The 18,330-nt window shown below is 36.0% G+C and overlaps 3 protein-coding genes across 5 annotated transcripts; 1 reads left to right on the forward strand and 2 right to left on the reverse strand.

Moving 5' to 3' along the window:
• Positions 1-445: 445 nt before the first annotated feature.
• LOC145212614 (uncharacterized) lies at positions 446-6,039 on the reverse strand. 3 transcript variants are annotated; one of them, XM_080080793.1, is made up of 8 exons: positions 4,528-6,039; positions 4,023-4,183; positions 3,762-3,885; positions 3,406-3,462; positions 3,166-3,258; positions 3,068-3,095; positions 2,463-2,630; positions 446-2,098 (listed from the first exon to the last, which is right to left on the reverse strand). In XM_080080793.1, exons 1-8 carry the CDS (start codon positions 5,944-5,946, stop codon positions 1,839-1,841), a joined length of 2,310 nt encoding a protein of 769 aa, XP_079936919.1. In that variant the 5' UTR covers positions 5,947-6,039; the 3' UTR covers positions 446-1,838. The 3 variants fall into 3 exon arrangements, with proteins under 3 accessions (XP_079936919.1, XP_079936918.1, XP_079936921.1); XM_080080792.1 differs by having other exon boundaries at positions 4,519-6,038; XM_080080795.1 differs by lacking the exon at positions 3,406-3,462 and having other exon boundaries at positions 4,519-6,038.
• Positions 6,040-6,670: 631 nt separating this feature from the next.
• Positions 6,671-11,706, reverse strand: LOC145212616 (DBH-like monooxygenase protein 1). The gene is made up of 15 exons (XM_080080796.1): positions 11,498-11,706; positions 10,877-10,987; positions 10,331-10,486; positions 10,131-10,224; positions 9,645-9,820; positions 9,246-9,320; positions 8,875-8,970; positions 8,691-8,790; positions 8,412-8,581; positions 8,249-8,343; positions 8,014-8,170; positions 7,674-7,810; positions 7,387-7,486; positions 7,049-7,147; positions 6,671-6,935 (listed from the first exon to the last, which is right to left on the reverse strand). Exons 1-15 carry the CDS (start codon positions 11,669-11,671, stop codon positions 6,789-6,791), a joined length of 1,887 nt encoding a protein of 628 aa, XP_079936922.1. The 5' UTR covers positions 11,672-11,706; the 3' UTR covers positions 6,671-6,788.
• A 972-nt stretch (positions 11,707-12,678) lies between these two features.
• LOC145214479 (ras-related protein Rab-4B-like) lies at positions 12,679-16,542 on the forward strand. Its single transcript, XM_080083016.1, has 7 exons — positions 12,679-13,168; positions 13,229-13,309; positions 13,450-13,564; positions 14,082-14,144; positions 14,218-14,372; positions 15,223-15,318; positions 15,542-16,542. Exons 1-7 carry the CDS (start codon positions 13,153-13,155, stop codon positions 15,658-15,660), a joined length of 645 nt encoding a protein of 214 aa, XP_079939142.1. The 5' UTR covers positions 12,679-13,152; the 3' UTR covers positions 15,661-16,542.
• Positions 16,543-18,330: the final 1,788 nt, after the last annotated feature.

Genomic DNA, 18,330 nt, shown 5'->3' on the forward strand with positions numbered 1-18,330 from the left:
CATTTTTGTTTGGGGTCAAAAGTAATTGGTAAAAAGAACAGTTTCTTGTTTGTTTAGCGACGATTTGTTCAGGTCAGCCAACTACCTCATGTGGAAGGGCGGACGAATTTTCATATCAGTCTAACATTTGTATTTGATACAAACATTCCGTGCGAATTTAAAACAGTAGTACTTTTCTCCTTACCCGCACGCCTGCTGACGAAAAGAGGCAGCCACATCCTTACTAAGTCTCAGAGTTTACTCTTGCTCACACGCTGCTTTCTGCTTAAACTGCAACTTTGTTACTTCGCTTGTGATGGTATAGGGATTATCCAGGCTCCGTCAAACTAATCGAAAACCACTGTGATGACTTTCATGTTTTCATCGAACACAGAAGTTGGCCACTAGTAACTGATTTAGCTTCTCAATTGCGTGCGACGCTAAAAAGATTCTGCAAGCAGGCAAGTTTTGAGGATAAACAATTTACTATCAACAATAAAGTTGCGCAAACAACATAAGCAATGTCACCGTAAAAACCGACACCAAACGCGAAACCATAACCTAGTTTGAGTTGAGCTGAATCAATCCCTAATCAAGCAGCGTATTACAAAGCAAAGAAATGTAGAAAAATTTGGTCGGTCGAAAATGAATCTTATTGTACAAACATGTGGTTTACTTTATTTATGATATTTGTATACGTAAACTCGATACCGCCACCTAGAGCACACGTCCAGAATAAAATAAGCAGCAAGGTGTTAGGTGCTTGACTCACGTCGTCTATTGATTGAAATTCAGAGCAAGAGGGCTAAGCAGAGTGCCAATGGCCGGAAGTACGTGCATTATTTTACAAGACTTAACAAAACAGATAAAATGAGAACTAAGGGTGCTACAATCTAAGTTGTAATATGGTAACATAAGCAAATTTGTGGCGTTTAGAAGATTTCCAATCGTGACAGGACAAGATCAAAAACTTTGTTAGTACACAGCGCCACCCACCGGGCCGTACAACTCGCACACGCAGCGAGGCCTTTACATTCACTTGTCCGCCACAGTGGTCACATCAACAGTTAACAATTGCACGTTTGTTTTGTCCCGGTTGTGATGAAAGACACTAAGTGGTCCAACGAAATATATAGCGTAAGATAAAAAGGCTTTTCTGCGTATTAAAAGCGAAAGGCGCTGCTACTATTAAGTTCGCTATATTTATAGGTATATAAAAAGAACTAATACAATATAATGTAAATAAGTTACTGGGTACCACAATGAAAAGTTCGTACGCAAGAAAATTTACATACATGTTCATTTAAGAACATAGTATTAACCTTGATGGTTAAAGGATGTGTATAAAAACATAGACAAACAAAACATTTATCTCTGTGGTTGGGATGGTCCATTATGCTTAAGTGTTGAATTTGGTACATAGTTGTGCTGTGAACATTCTGTGGTTTTAACCACAGTGCTTTGCACCACACCAAATAACATGTCTATGCCTTCACGGTCCCATCACCACGCAAACTTTAAATAAGTAGGCTATTTACTAGAAAGCAATAAGAGTAAAACATGCCTTAGTTTCCTCCTATCGTTATACTTTGTGGATGCTTCACTATAGGTTTACATTACTCCAGTTGATTTTGAAACTCTCTGAATTTTGAAAAACAAACTTGGCAAATATAAAACAATACAATTGAAAGTACACAACATTTTTTAGCAGCGAATGTGCAAAGTTTGACAATTGGAACACTTGAAGTTCCAAAAAACTTCATACACATTCATAAGGATCAAAGTACCATTTTTGTAATATCTTACTGATTAAAACCGAATGGATTGGGCCACTTTTGTGCTTTTGACATAAACTCCCATCAGTGGTGAATAGTTGAAGACTGGCCAACAGGAAACATTAAGACCTTTGACCTCATAAAGGAAAGTTCTGGAAGTTTCTTCAAGACCTTCTTAGCATCCTCACTGAGGTCATCATCTGTGTCCTTGGGCTTTTTAGCAGTGGATGACACTCCCAGTGTAGCCAGGATCTTAGATAGAGGGTCCGCTTTTTTAGTAGAAGTTTGATCAGGTGTAACTTCCATGGCTAACTCCAGCAACTCTGGATCAATTTTATCTTGTTCTGCATGTGGTGAAAAATATTAACAGAGAGCATAATTTAGCTATACCATTTTCTCTCAGCTAGGTCTTTCCAATGGGGTTTAAAAGTTGTACAGCTACAAGGGTGGCTTTTCTATTTATTGCCATTCTATGTACATTACGACCACTGTTTTATGATTCAGCATGTATATGTACCATAAAATTAAAAATATATCTTACATTTGCCCACATATTTTTAATCATGTCTCCAAGCAGAAACACAGGGATCCCCACACACAAGTATAAGGCCAATTATACTTTACTTCCCAACCTAACCACATTTTTTCCAAACTTTTCAATGTCAATACATGAATAAAACAGGAAGATATACAAGGTCTTCATTCTACCTGATTTTGAGGTAGCTGAGTTTTGGCTCTTAACAATACTGTTAAGCATATCGAGGTTAAGACTGCTGGCATCGATAATGCCAGTAGCAGCACTGCCATTGGTGATGGCTCCCACACTCTGGTGCCCTTCACTACATGCATGAGCACCACTCACTACACCATTACGCTCTATCGTTGCACATGCAAGAGAATAGATAAAGTTAGATGAAATCATAAAGCATTCAGCTTGTCAGGAAAAAGAATCTGAAACACTAATATAGATAGTTTTTAGAATGCTATTCTATGCACAGAATTATAAAATAACACTAGTATTTGACTACAATGTATACATTAACTGTTGTTTGTACACACTAAAATTGCCCACAATAATTAATTTTGTATGCTAAAAAAGATACTGGGTTATCATCTACACCTAAAACTTCCTGTATGATAGAAATTCATTGATGTATAAAATTTGTTTTGATAGACAGTTACCATGGTTTAACACATCATTGATAAAGAATGGTATCAATGACAATATGAGCTATAAGGCTAGCTATTTCCTCTAGTTATTTACCAGGAAATGCTTTGCATTGTCATAATGATAAAGTATAATACATATATACCTGTTTCAACGGCCCATGCTTTATCATCCTTCAAATAAACAGAATGGTGCATTAACAAAAAGTTTGTTTATACATTTAAACTCATATTGACAACTTACATCTGGCATATTCTTTTCCTTTGGCGAGACCGCTGTTATTTTTTCTGCTGCTGACATAGGTTTAATAATTTCTTTACCCGGTTCCAGCATACCCTACAAAAAAGGGAAAAAAGACTACAGCAACAGTTATTCCATGGACACAAGCAAAGGGTATAAAACAGTCACATTCATAAATAAAGTAAAAAAATAAGGCAATCAATTGTATGCAATTTTGTTTAACAAAGTTTGCACAAAACTTACCAAACCAGCTGCATAATAGTTTGGCACATAGTAAGGCTTGCTTGTCCTTCCAAAAAGCTGTCAAAAGCATTGAGACTGCTAGATCACCGTTTTAGAATTTACAATCACACAAACAGCACACCCAGGCACATGCATACACACAGTTTTTAACTATATAACACCATGCTTTTGTTGTCACTAATCCAAAGGCAAAGTGATTAATGGAACACATAAGATAGATTAGAAATTGTACCATTCTTATGATTGGTTTAGGATCATCATACTTGGAAGTAAAAAAATAGTGATAAAAAATTTAAAGGCAATCACTAATTTTTTCTATGTGGGTCTTGGAAACAAAGTGTGTAAATAACACTTACAATGTTTTGGGTTTTTATTCCGAGCGATGAAAGTAAGTGCTGATGGTGACTGGAATTATTCCAAACAAACTTAAGTGCAATTGCATTGTCAATGTCCTCCAGCAAATCCCAAAGATATGAAGCTCTAGAAACAAAAATCATTAAACATTGTAGCTACACAGGATTGTAGAGTTTAATAAAAGTAACTGACATTTTTTTAAACATCTATCCATAATTAGAAAACGGTTTGCTAATGCAAAATGAAATGAACCCTTCAGATACCTATGAGAAAGTTTATGTCCAGACTCCGTGTCTATATTTTCAGAATCAAAAACTTCCAGCAAATCATCTTCAACTTGTTTGTGAATGGAAGTGATTTCATCTTCAACTATGTCAGGTGTTGAAAATGAAAACCACTTTCCAAAATTCACTGATGGGTGTTGCTAAAAAAGGATCATTATGTCAGAATCTATTTTATCCACACTTAATTTCAATTATTAGGGAAAGGCCAGTCTGCAAAATGTGGCAGTTTGCGACAAGATCTGGGGCATGCAGGACCACTATGTCCCATGTGTGCATAATCTTTAAGTGCATGTGAAAGGCCATTTATGCCAAATACAGTAATAAACAGTACCAGGCTGTACTTTATGCCAAATTTCTATGTGCAATCACAAACAATGGGCACAATTTTTGTTATTTACACATGAAGTTGCCATACTTTGCAGACTGGGGTAAAAGTATTAGGTAAACAAGTTTAAAACAAGAATGTCATAAATACATAGGGTGCCTGAATGCTTGTTGGTTGAAAAGGGTCAGGTTTCGTTGTGGAGCTGAAATCTCCAAAGTCATCGTCAGCATTATTAGATGGTGTCGTGCTTGTTTGAAAATCATCAAAGTCCCCGAAGTCACTGTCATCTTCTTTTTGGCTTGAAGTAGATGCTTCAAATGTTGTGAAAGCTGATTGTTGAAATGATGACTCTGAAAACTCTGCAAACCCTTGTTGTTCATTTTCTAAAGGCACTTCAGTAGCACTCGGAAATTCTTGATCTTCAAATGCAGCAAATTCACAGCTTGCATTATTAACCTCAGGTACCTTCGTTTTTAAAGGTTCAGGTAGTGTAAATGCAGAAAAACTAATGTTGTTTGAACCTGAAGCAGTAGTATCTACATTTGCTGTACTTGATGGCTTATCAAAGCTAGCAAAATCTGCAAACTCATCTTCATCGTCAGATTCACTATTGTGGTGTAATGTCACAGATTCATTATTTTCCTCGCTAGACTGTGACTTTGAGGAGTTTATCCTATTACTTAAGTCCAAAGTTATTCCTTCGTTTTCACAAGGCAAAACAACTTGAGGTTCTTCATCCAATGTTGTCATAGATTCCACCTCAGTTGGGATGTCAGTTTTATAATTTTCATTAGCATTGGTAGTTTTCATTGCCATGTCTGACAAATCGTTAGCAGAATAAAATTTCTCCGATAGTTCTGTATTTGAAGAATCAGTTTTGACAATGTCAGAGTCATTTTTGAGATCTTGTTCAGTAGTGTTATGTTCATAGTTTGTTTCGTCTGATGATTCATTGAATTTGTTCATTTCTATAACTGGACCCTCCTTTTGCTCTGACTCTGGCAAATCTGGTTGTGATTCTTCATATTCACTCCCTGATGAGCTTTGTGTTCCATTTGAAACATTAGACTCAGTGTTGGTTTGTTTCAGACCAAACTCCTCGTTTTGTGGCATACCACAATTTTCTTGAAGATTGTTCTCACTTTCCACAGATTCATCAAAATTATTTTGAAATGAGGTTAAGTCTGAAAAATCTGATTTTTCAAGCGGGGGAACAATTCCATTTTTAGCTGAATTGGCAATAGGCTCAGTAATGTGGTTATCAGTCTTAGGAGGTTTGTGATCATTAAAAAACAGACCTGGGGCTTGAGTATAATTACCAGGTTCTGGGAATAATATTGTTTCATTCTGATGATCATTTTTGAACGTATCTTCACCATTTTTAAAATGAGCTATTTTAACTGGTGAGTCTAAAGGAGAGTCCCTCACTTCAGGTAAAGGACAGTCTGTAAAGTCTTCACTAGTTTCGGTGACCCAATGGTTTTGTGCCGCTGCAAAATCAGTGAAGTCATCCTCCTCATCATCAAAATCGAGTGGAGGAGGAGTGGTTGAAATGATGGGGAAAATGTGATCAGTCATTTTTGTGAAAAATTAACACAGAATCTTAACAAATTATGTTATGCCATACTATTTCCATGCAGATGCTGGACCTTTAAAGAATAATTAACTTTTAAATCTCTTTATTTTAAAGACCATAAACTAAACTTGAAAATACTAGGATCCAGTGCGCAGTGGCCACAGGCATACAAGAGTAGGTTGTTCGTTTAAAAAACAACTTTCTTTTAAAAACTCACGTTTTATGATATGCGAAAGTTGCTTTCAAACAGCTACTTTACACAAACCTTTCCTTCCAATTCCAACCAAGTACAAAAATTAAACTATTCGTAAACAAGAATAGATTCACATTTCACAATTGTACATACATTATCGTAGACTGGGTCATATTGTTCTTGCAATTGTACGCTTCGTTGCTCAAGTGTTTCCGAATAAAAATTCTGGGGAGACGTTAAACCACAGGACACGGTTGGACAATTCGTTCAATTTTTGTATGTGTGGCTATCCTCAAACAATCCCTGAGAGCTCTTAATGTAGCGAATTGGCAAAAAATCTACTTACTAGCATGATAACTTCGAAGTTTTGTGCCGAAAAGATTTTGGTTTCGGGCAAAACTGAAAATATTTTTTGTTGCCGACACCTTGACATTTAACAAAACAACTTTGTTAACGATCATTAAATTAACTTGCAATCCTAATCTATGCAACTGGTTGTTTGTTTCGACTTGCATGTAGCCTACATAAAAATCTTATCATACTACTGCGCATCGTATTTTGTACAAGCAAGTAAATCAAATCAAATATGCAGAAAATGCAACAAAATATAAAATCCACTATCCAACATGTAGCATCTTCAACGTTTGTTCTTTACGGCATTTGGACACCACTGCCGTCCGAAGATGGACACTCAGCGGCCATGACATCAACGTTCAAACTATCACCACTTGGTGTGCAGCTTTTTTCGCTCTCCACGTATGGAGAAGCAATGTTAACAAGATCCACAAGGCGATCTCGCTGAAAAAGAGTTACAGTTTGTAGGTTGTATGAGTGAATAGCGTTTATGTTTACGACAATACAATGTAAAAAAAACGGTTTGAAGAATTTTTTTCAGACCTATTCATACTTACTTCTATGTTAGTTTGCTCAAACGAGCCGCAGTGCTGTCTTTGTTTGCCCTTTCGAATTTGCTGATTGTAGCTGTCAACGATGGGCTTTGTCCAATCAATCTAAAAACAGAACGGAAATGTTAGAAAAAAAGAAGGCAGATATTGGCTGTAGAACTGTTGTGAAATCTCAAATAAAAATTGTAACAAGTGATAACTTATTATAATAAAAATATTCTAAAAACAAAAATGAGCAATGCATTATATAATGCTCTATCATAAAGGCAGGTAAAGCGAAATTAATCCTCAAAAACTATTACGACTGATTAATATTAGCCTACATTTAGCAGATTTGTCCTTACCTGATTCATGGCGTCTCCAAGAGTTTCGTTGTAAAAACGGCCTGGCGATGTGATAACAAGGTCATACATATTTGACATTCCGGTTGTTATCTTTTTGTAGCTGATAAATACATACAATACAAAAGTGAGGCATGTGGTTTAAGGTAGACTGCTTTACCAAAAAAAAAACAATTAAGGAGAACTATTACCAAAATCGATAAAGTGCAGCTAATTACCGATTTGTGCATATTACATTACAACGTAATGTTTTATAACTACAGCCAGTTAAAAAAAAAACGTTGACCTACCTGACACTGTAAAATGGAACAATAGTTGCCAATGCATTAAAAGTGGCACTAGGTGAGCCAATGCACAGCTTTACTGGTATATAAGGGTAGTAATACAAAAATGTTAGGCACATTTCGTTGCTCGTACCTAACCCACCCTGCAAAAACAAATATTTTAAGCAAAAAGTTTTTCTGAAGTCATCTTATTAACACTTCGTTGATATTTAACTACACTGAAGCAAATTTGTAAGGGGCAGGAAAATAGTAGTTTAAATATACAAGACCTTTACCATATTTAGCTACACAAAACCTAATTTAGCTCAAATCAACAGTAATGTTTATTAGAAAACTATCGACTAACGAAAGTTGTTTTTGTGTTGTAAGTAGTCGAGTATGTGCACTGTGTTATCAAGGTATCTCCTTTTTGAACGACTCTGTATTTTGTTAGGGCTCGGGTTTCCTGGTAATCGAAATCGTATGAATCGTCTTTGGCAATTAAAGGTAGCTCAGTTCCATTTCTGAAGAACATAATTCCACGAATATTATGGCAAGCTTTTTTTACTGTATGTATGTGTGAAAGGGGTTATAAAGCCAACCTGATATGTCTCGTTCTGATAGACCTCCCCGCCAAATGAGTGTGCGGGAAAGTTGCAAACAGCGTTATGTTGTCGAGTCCAGCTGCTTCCATACCCTGATCAAAAAAGAAAATGTTCACCTTAAATTTTCGACCTCCAGATTCAATGATGAGCAGCAGCTTACCGCGGCAAGACATTCTGCATCACATTGTCCAAGCACTGTAAATTTATCTTGTTTTGGCGGAATCACCAGCTCGAAACCGGTGGTAATGTGGCCGACTGTCAACGTACCAGCATCGTGTTTGCGAAGATCTGGTGTGTAGTGGATGCGGAAACCAGAAAAGTCGCGGATTTCTAAACGTATTTGTAAGACGCTTCATTAATTTTTATTGGATTGAGCCATCAATCGGCATAACAGGTTTATTTATTTACTTATTTATTTTTTGAATATCACTTCTTATACCTATTCCCATTGGATTGTCGTAATGCGTTTCAATCACAACGTATGTCGGGGAATCAGGTGTACCGAGCGGCAAACCGGCGTCTTCGGGGAAGTAAAAGTCCTAACAAAAGTCGGGACGAATTATGAACAGCAAATAAATCACCCGACAACAAATGTTTTTTTTTCAGCGGAGCATAAATCGTACCCCTCCTCCGACCGCCCAGCCTGCTATAATATAACTGCAATCCCGGGGGGCTTTGTCTCCGTAGCATTCAACGTTGCTTCCCACCAAGCTGTCATTCTGACACAAAAGAACAAAGATGCCAACACATAAATTAAAGCAAATTGTTCGTCACCAGAGCTAGTAAAATGATTAAATTTGCCATATTTTTTTCAAACTTACTATTAAGGCAATAAATGCATTAGATCTACCGCTTAAAATTATTTTACAACCAATGATCGTTTTAAAGGGCAAAAATATATGGTTCTCACACATTGATAGTGTTTGATGGTTTTTTATAGATTAGGCCCATCGCGCGGTTTTCCTTTAAATAATGTCTATAGATATAGACTTACCGGGGGTTTTCCACATCTGTTGATGACAATGTGGTGAACATTATCAATAAATTTCTCGTCAACCAACGGTTCCATCTATACAAGAAACACAACAAACGCGACTGTTTTTTATTCTTAAACACATGAACAAGAAGTGTGTACGATTTGCTTCAAATTAAACTGAAATCAAACGAAAGCCACAACGCAGCATTGTGTAAGTCGCCATGCATTATAATTATATGAGGCGAAAACCCCTTTTTGTTTGGTGTTCTTGCTGTTTTACGAAACCGTTTAACGATGACATGTGATATAGTGGCAATGCAAACAATTTTGACTTGAGTTTAATATAACACTTATCCCAATTAAGAAAATCTAAATGACAAAAAAACTAAAATAGTGGAAGTTGCATTGAAATTTTACCTTGATAATATGATGCTTTTTTGTTAAAATGGGCAACTTGATGAGTCGGCAATTGTAAAACGTTTCTTGTGTGGGAATGTCTGTACCGTTGTTCAGTATGTCAAATGAGTAGTGACGTTCGTTTGCGTATACTGGTGGGGCGATTGAGCCACTGAGAAGAACCGCAGATTTACTACCTACAAAATACAGGTACATCTTTCATCAACTTCACGTGACGACTGTTGTTGCAAGTTTAGTAATAAAATTAAATTAGGATTGAATCGTTTTCATACACTTTTTCAATTGCGACATAGTCTTTAATAAAAAGCAATACTACATTGCAAGGTTTACTTTTTATCAGATACAAAGATTTTTCAGGAGGGTTTAGTTTCGGCATTGGTGCGTGCTTAAGGTGTACCTTTTCACTTAAAATCGTATGATATGTAAATTAGTTACTTTTGGGACTTATTTAGTTCTATGGTAACAAGACAATAATAATCTTGGTACCTCTGTTGGAAAAAGCGTGCATGTCACTTATCGAAAGGGTGTCGTTTACTGGATCTGAGAGTCCAAATGCATAGATAAGTCTGATTGTGTCTTCCTGAAAAAATTAGAAAAGATTTTTCAAAAATGGTTTGAGCCAAATGAAACTATTTCATTTTGCTTTAAAACGTTAATACAGGTTTAGAAAATAATTTGTCACTTACTCCTATAGTTTGATCGTAATCTTGATCACATGTTTTTAACTTTCGTTTAAATTTGATCATTGTCACTCCATTGCACTCTCTGCCGTCGAAAGTTTCAATATTTTGATCAGCGTCCAAATCTGGAAAACCGTTTCCAAACATTGGTCCATGCCGATCCTTAAAACAAAACTTATGACATTTAAACACAACTTGGAAAAAACAAATATTTTTGCAACAGCTTAAAACATTACCAAAACGTTCAAGAGAGATTAAATAAATCTTAATCAATTTAATTAAGTAGTTGTTATCCTTTTCCTTGGTCGGCATCCCATTTTCTACTTTCCGCAAAATAACAGTTTTTCATGACCAAAATGATTTAGGAACTCGCATCCCCCAGCGGTCAAATCTCGTGCCCGTAAGAGGTGCAAGCATTCAAGGATAGGAAATCACTATAGGCTAATATGTTTGTTGGCCCAACAGTTTGTCTGTCCCGGCCATGTATTTGTGTGTATCTTTGATTCAAGTTTTCTGAAAATACTGTGGACGAGAAAACAAGAAAATACTCACAGAAATCGTGACTTTCCCGTCCGATACCCATCCTATCATAATGTCGGCATTTTTCATTCCTCCTTTGGGGGAAAATCCTAGTCCAACCCATCCTGTGGTTTTCACATGAACCTGGAAACAAACAAAAAAACGACAACAAGAGCAATTTACCAATTTCTTCTTCAGCTTGTATTTACTTAAATTCAGCTGTCAGCAACCCCTTTATGGGTACTCTTCTACACTAAGATACTCGCAGCCGGTTTTAAGGACTTTTGAACCCCTTTTGGAAAACCACGTTTCTTGTAACTTTGTTAAGTTGTTTTTATCTATCATCATGGTGTAATTTTTGCAAAATTACTCTTAGAAATAAAAAGGCTTTTTCCGATATTTGCAATGAATTTGCCCTCTCGAGTAAAAAAAGGTTGACTATCAACACAATAACACTATGTAGTTAACAATATTATTGTACTTTTTACAACCGCTCTTGTACAGTGCCAGGCAGGAAAGCACCAATTAAAAAAGGCGAAACACAAATCGTCAGGCGTCGTTTATTAGATTGGATTTAAATTTGTCCTTATTTTTTTCGTATTTCAGCTTTCATAGTTTATTTTCGGCAAAACGTCACAAAAATAAAATGCCTACCTCAAAGGTAATGTGAATTTCGTCAAACTTCCAAAAAAGCTTGACTTCCTTTCTTTTGTCTAAATAGTCCATGCGCCGATATATTTCAGATGGAACAAAATCGCCGCCGACGGTCGTCAACACAAAAATTGACAGAAAATATATGGAAAGTATTAAAACTTCCTTCATTGCCATGCTTGCTTAAATCCTACCAAAAATGTTTCGGAACCTAACCTATAAAAAAAGGAAAGTATTTCGGTCCTCTGTGCGTTTATTTAATCTTATTAGACAGGCTCATTAGGCAAATTATCACCGACAGAACATTAGCAACTCTGCAAGCCTCATGTAGTGTAGCGATATGCTTTTGCGAGATCGCCAGAATTCGTTGAATCGCCCATGTTTCTACGTAACTCTCTTATCCGTGTGTGCTTACCAACTGTTACCATCTGAATGTAACAAGAACGAAACGCTTTCGCTTTATGTAACTTGATTGTGCTCAGCCCTAGGCGATGTCTTTTACAACAAAATTCCAAGATGGTTGATTGCACCACTATTGCCTAAGTTACTTCATACAATATAGTCTCCGCAATACACAGAATAACTGCGCTTAGAATCTGAATATGTCGGTCCTGTTCTCACTGACACTTTGATATGCGTGGGTGCTTACCAAATGCTCACTCCGAATATGACAAAGAAAAAAAAGTATGCGCTTCATGTTACTTAGCATATACACGTGTTCTGCCCCAGGCGTTGTATTTTTGCAAAAAATCCAAGTTGAATAATTACATCAGTGAAAAAGCTGCTTCTTCAAAAAAAAACTATTGTAAACAACATGTCAGTTACGGAACAAATAATTATACAAGAAAGTTATCTTCTCATCTAAATAGCCTATACAACTTAAAATACATCGGTTCACGAAAGCGTGTTTTTGACAATATGTTTTCCTTTTTTTAAACATGTTTTAACTATATATTTCCCATTTAGTTTTTTATTGTGTTTGTTTTATTTTCACTAGCTCCCCTGCTTCTGCGACTTTCAGTAGCGTTGTCTGTGAATTTAAACTGAAATATTTTGTGCACTTGTAATCAGTCATGCACAAAGTTTTTTTTTTTTTGCTAAAATTGATTTTGACCTAACCGATAGCGGTACAAGATTTGTTGATTTTGTTGTGATTTGTTATTGGTAGTTGACTAGTTGTAAAGATTGGCGTAAATGTTTTTGTAAATATGTTAATATTTGGAAGGTAGTGAATAACTTTCAAAATTAAAATCCAAAATAAATAATTTAGAAAAAGCGGTTTTGCCAAGACCAAAATCTGCCTCAATTTGTTTGATAACGATATATTTATCATTATTTTAATGCAATTGTCTTTGTGTTTACTTTTGTTTGTATTAACGGAGGGAAATGTTTGACTATAAATTCAGCTGAATTGCATAATAAGACAGGTACCCCACAGTTAACAGTTTATCATCTTGAATAACATTAACAAAAACCATAACAAATCACACAAATTAAAACTTTGACAAGTTTATCATAAATAATTAGGTTACTGTGTTTGTTTTTGTAATTGTTACATTGCAAATGTTGCTTTAAAAGACTTAAGGGAACTTTACAATATTATCCATGTTTACTATTTATTTGCACTTTATTATCAAAGAAATTTTAACCTCTTGATCATGGCTGACTCGTATGGTAAGTTTTGTGGTTTATAATATGCCACATGCCACCATTAAAAAACACTGTTTTTTTCAGATTATCTATTTAAATTTCTTATCATTGGCAGTGCTGGTGTGGGAAAATCATGCACTCTGCACCAACTATTGGAGAAAAAATGTATGTTTTTTGTTTGACTAAAGTTATACACATAAAGATGTGAGTAAAACCTTGTACATACATTAGTTATCTCATTAATTTATCTGTACAACATGCTGGATTGCTTCTTGTTTTGTTTACCATGTTTCCAATATTTGCAGTTAAAGAAGATTCTACCCATACAATTGGTGTTGAGTTTGGATCCCGCATTGTTCATGTTGGTGGCAAATCTGTAAAACTACAAATCTGGGATACAGCTGGGCAGGAACGTTTTCGGTATGTGATCCTAAAAAGTTTCTGCTGACACGAATAAATAATCCATGTAATTTTGTATCTAATCAAAAAAACAACAACTGGGAGAGACTTGTGTGTAAAGGATGCATCATGCATATGTTTAACAATCAGTGTTGTCATCATCAGTGCAGGTTGTCAATCAAGCTATAGAACATGATTTATATTTGCACAGTAAAAAAGGTGAATGCAAAGTGTGTAGTGACGTCACAGGCAGCAACACAGACAAAAAGATAAGAAACAACGATATGGGTCAGGTGTTGAACAAATGCCTGCATTAAGTCTTCTATTGCACACAAGTTCTCTCGCAGTTATGTTGTTGATCAGTTTATAGTGTGCCTAACTTTGTTTCAATTTTCTGTATTGTTTTGCACATATTAAAAGTTATTAGTGCCTGCTTACCAACTTGCTGTCTGATGTGTTTGGGAACTGTATATATATGTATAAATATATGTACAAAAGCATTGGTACGTCCTACAAAGTGTTTTGTTTTTTGTCACAGGTCTGTAACTAGGAGTTATTACAGAGGTGCTGCAGGTGCTATTCTTGTTTACGATATTACCAGGTTTGTACACTGTAATGTAACGCTGGTTTGGCCTGAGTCATAAAATCTGTTTTATTACTCTACAATTTTACAGCCGTGAGAGCTTTAATTCATTGTCGAACTGGCTCACTGATGCAAAGACTTTGGCTAGTCCCAACATTGTTATCATTTTGTGTGGTAACAAAAAAGACTTGGATGCAGAAAGGGAGGTGACATTCTTGGAAGCTTCAAGATTTGCTCAAGAAAATGGTAAGCAAGTTGGTCCCCCCCACCTTTGTAATGCGTTTGATTGTTACAGGGCAATGGACTTTTAAAACATATTGTATAGCACTGTGTATTATGATTCTCTGCTTGTGTGCAAAATAAATTTTAGAGAAACAATAGTGTTATAACCTTATTTAAATCATTACTGTTGGCTCAATGCAAGTCTAGAAAATTGTACAAAAAGATTAAACTCATCGTGGATTTTAAAAAGCCCAAAGGCTTTATCTTTTTACTGATTTGAATTTCTTTTGACAGCATAATTGAAGTTTAGCTGTTTTAAGCTGCTTAAATAGCCTGAAGGAAACTAGCACATGCTATGACACTTTCTCATGACAAAGAGTGGATTTGGATACTTAATTAATCATGGACTAAACAAACTTAGTAACCAAAGCCAGTCACGTAGAAAATATATATTTTTATTGTCCCTCTTTGATCATGAGGTGTTTATTACTTACATACATTAGTTATTATGTGATAGAGTTGTTTGGTGCAAACTGTTCACATAAGTAGATTTATTTTATGCTAATACATTTGTTTTGCTATTACTATGCATCAGTGGCAGTAATAATGCTTTTATCTATTTCACATACCGATATTAGCTTGTGGTGTTTGGAAGTTATGTACATACTAAGATGCAGCATATTACCAGTTGCATATAAAAACTTTGATCATGACCACAAAGCTATACATTAATATGAATTATATATGATCTAATCTAACTAGTAGAATATTCACAAATGCTTATTTTTGCTCCAACAATGTACAAGCCTTTTACAGAAACAAATTGGAATGTATTGTACTTTTACCTAGACATAATGATTATCACTGCTTTCAGAAATTAATTTTTTGGAGTCCAGCGCACTCACTGGGGAAAATGTGGAGGATGCATTTAACAAATGTGCAAAAACGATTTTAACCAGAATTGAATCGGGTATGTTTTGTTTTATGAAGTGAATCTGCTATTACAAGCTTGTAAAAATCGTTTACTTTGACATAATTCGTTTTTTTTGTAAAAAAAACATTATATTTCATAAAAATAGACTTTACAAAATTCGTTGTGCATGGAACGCATTTTAACTTCTAAATTTACATATTTTATCGACAAACATATGTAAAAACTGATTTACCATTACGATTTTATTTGATCTAATCAGGCGACATTAATCCGGAAACAATTGGAAGTGGAATACAGTACGGCGACCCCTCTTTACGACGGCTTCGTAATGCGAGAACACCTGCTCCAGCCGACCCTAACAGCTGTAAATGCGGTTGACCAACACAGTTCGACATGTTTTCTTTTGCTTTCAACCTGTATTTGCTGTCCTATTGGGTTCGTTGTGAGTTCCGTTTGTTTCTTGTGAACCTTTCCACTTGTCTTTTTCCACAGTGATGAATTTGCACCTTCCAGTCAACTCATGTTTCAAAAATTTCTCTTTTCATTTGTTTCATGCATGGTTTGTATTTTTTCAATTTAGCGTTTTGATCGCTATTAAGGGGAAAATCATTGGTCAATATAGCACCTTTATTATTTCATAACTTTTGTTTCCAGAAATCAGCCATCAGTAAACTGAAACAAAATAAAAATGCAACTAGACGCAAAATTTTGATGACATGCTTATTTCTTATGAGCACATTTTTGGCGTAAATCGTCTGTTTCGTTCATTGTCTACGAAGCAAAAGTATCACACAAAGCAATAATTTTAGTGATTCGTGCAATAGAAAGTGTACCAAATATGCTACTTTGCTGCACCATTTTGTAACTTCAACTAGGCCCAACTATGTGTAATAGCGGGCGATCGTCTGGTTAATAATACACATCTATTATGTTAGCAACAGTTAAAAACGACCCTCAACACTAAAGTATGTCTGTACTCGTGTTTTAATGCTCCATATCGTCTTAATATGTGCAATTTACTCATTGTAACACCGTTACCATACCTAACATCGTTATCCTAGTTGTGAATGTTCATCGTATTCGGTGGTTGAGTTATCCAGTGTGTTCCACTGTTGGTATGTTTTTTGTAACTTTTCATCGAGTTTTTAAGTTTCCATTTTCGCAAAAGAAAACCTAATGTATATGTTGTGAAAAGTCGCCCATTTATTTTTGAATTTTTTTTGTGTTATAATACCGTTTCAAAACATTTCACAAATGTTCCTTTGTTTCCATCTTTGTCTATCGAGCGACTGCGTCTAGGACAGTGGTTCCCAAACTTTTTAATATTTTTTTCTAAACGGTCCCCTTGCCATTATTTCGAGGGCTCGCGGTCCTTAAGCCTAAATGTGTATTTCATAAAAACAAAAGTTGATTGCAGGATTTTAGCCAGTTGTGCAAAATTGCGCATAATAATCATCCAAGGACAGCATGTGACTTCACAAACAGGACAAAAACATTACGATTGTGCGCGAACAATTGCATTTATTATAGCTGTCATTCAATAAAGGCCATTGTTTAGCAATGGAGACAGTCGATTCTCAATTCTACTTTGATTTAAACTTATTTAGTGGCACAAACTGTCGCTAAATAAGATTATAGAATTACTTCAATCGCCTCGCGGTCCCCTCAAAATTGCCTCACGGACCCCTAAAGGACCGCGGACCCCAGTTTGGGAACCGCTGGTCTAGGACAACAGATAATTTAAATGTCCGCTTGTTGTTGTGCATACGTTGTTTTGACCTTGGAATAGGCCGGGCAAGAACAGACAATGTGCACCAGCCAACGTCAAGAAAAATGTACTACATAGTAGAGATTACCGAATATTCTGTTTGCCGAATTTAACTTTTCCAAAGATTCGGTTTCGGCCGAATAATTTGTTGATGCGATTTGGCCGAAACCGAATCTTTTACAAACGCACATTTAAAGCGTTAAACTCGTCTTTTTTGCTTAGTACCAACGAAAATCGCCTCAATTATTATATATTTTGACACATTATCGTTTTTCCCACTGCAGACAAAAAATCATTGTTGGGGTGGAAATCATGATCAAGGCAATGTTCAACCCCACAGAATTGATAGGGGACGAAACACAACTATTTTGCACCAATTGCGTGGGAAAAAAACTAATGTTTTCAAGTCAAACGCTTAGCATGCGACTTTGCGTGAAGTCATGAATGATTCGGCTGATTCGGCAAAACCGCCGAATATTCGGTTTCGGTCGAATCGAAATTTCGCCGATTTGGTACATCACTACTAATAGTTTAATTCAGTGGTTCTTAACCTCTGTAGTTGTCGGTACCCCCGTTAACTTCACCAACAAGGCAACAAGTTCTCGAACCCCGTGTTATATTTTCATAATGATCCAGCATTTTAGAACCCATTGGGAACTGGTCTCGCACTTTATGTCAAGAACTATTGATTTATTTAAACATTAAAGATGAGCTAATGCCGTAATATTGCCCGATTCTCACGATGTTTAGGAGTTTCAGGTAACATTTAGTATTATTTTTTTCAAAAAACCTTACTGTTAGTTCCAACCACTGGGTAAGCTCCCCAAATCTGCGTTGGGCCTTGAAAGCAGGGAGTCGAACCGCTTGTCAAATGGTTTCAGGTTCGGTTCGGGTTCACTTGGTTTTGTTTAAGGGTTCGGGTTCGGTTCAGGTTTTAAAAAATGTATATTTGCGGGTTCGGGTTTTGTTCCGGTTTGGGCAAATTATCCGGTCCAAACCGGTTTGCGGTTTTTAAACCGGTTCAAATTTTTATTCGTTTAAATTTAATTCTACCCATCATCTACCCGGCCTTCTCCACAAGAACTCCACAAGAATTTTGCCCGTGCACTGTTAGTTTTGACACGCCCTATAAGTGTTATGTCGTGTATCCTTCAATGCGCTGTTTAAAAATCACAAAATATAAAAAAAACTGCATTTTTTACTGGTTCGGTTCCGGTTCGGGTTTTTAGGTTCGGGTTCGGTTCGGGTTTAATGAAATTAACCGCTCAAACCGGTTCGCG

Source organism: Phallusia mammillata, chromosome 2 (genome assembly GCF_965637545.1).
Source record: "Phallusia mammillata chromosome 2, kaPhaMamm4.hap1.1, whole genome shotgun sequence".
Classification (NCBI taxonomy): domain Eukaryota; kingdom Metazoa; phylum Chordata; class Ascidiacea; order Phlebobranchia; family Ascidiidae; genus Phallusia; species Phallusia mammillata.

Bases quoted from the DNA above. Each gene is read 5' to 3' on its own strand.
- LOC145212616 (XM_080080796.1), bottom strand. From the start codon at position 11,671: ATGGCAATGAAGGAAGTTTTAATACTTTCCATATATTTTCTGTCAATT. The intron at 9,821-10,130 runs GTACCAAGATTA...TGTATTTTGTAG, and splicing joins GCACGCTTTTTCCAACAGAG to GTAGTAAATCTGCGGTTCTT. The intron at 7,148-7,386 runs GTAAGGACAAAT...TTCTGTTTTTAG, and splicing joins TTGGAGACGCCATGAATCAG to ATTGATTGGACAAAGCCCAT.
- LOC145212614 (XM_080080792.1), bottom strand. From the start codon at position 5,946: ATGACTGATCACATTTTCCCCATCATTTCAACCACTCCTCCTCCACTC. The intron at 4,184-4,518 runs GTATTTATGACA...ATCCTTTTTTAG, and splicing joins CAAGCATTCAGGCACCCTAT to CAACACCCATCAGTGAATTT. The intron at 3,096-3,165 runs GTAAGTTGTCAA...GTTTATTTGAAG, and splicing joins AGGAAAAGAATATGCCAGAT to GATGATAAAGCATGGGCCGT.
- LOC145214479 (XM_080083016.1), top strand. The intron at 13,565-14,081 runs GTATGTGATCCT...TTTTTGTCACAG, and splicing joins GCTGGGCAGGAACGTTTTCG to GTCTGTAACTAGGAGTTATT. The intron at 14,373-15,222 runs GTAAGCAAGTTG...CACTGCTTTCAG, and splicing joins AAGATTTGCTCAAGAAAATG to AAATTAATTTTTTGGAGTCC.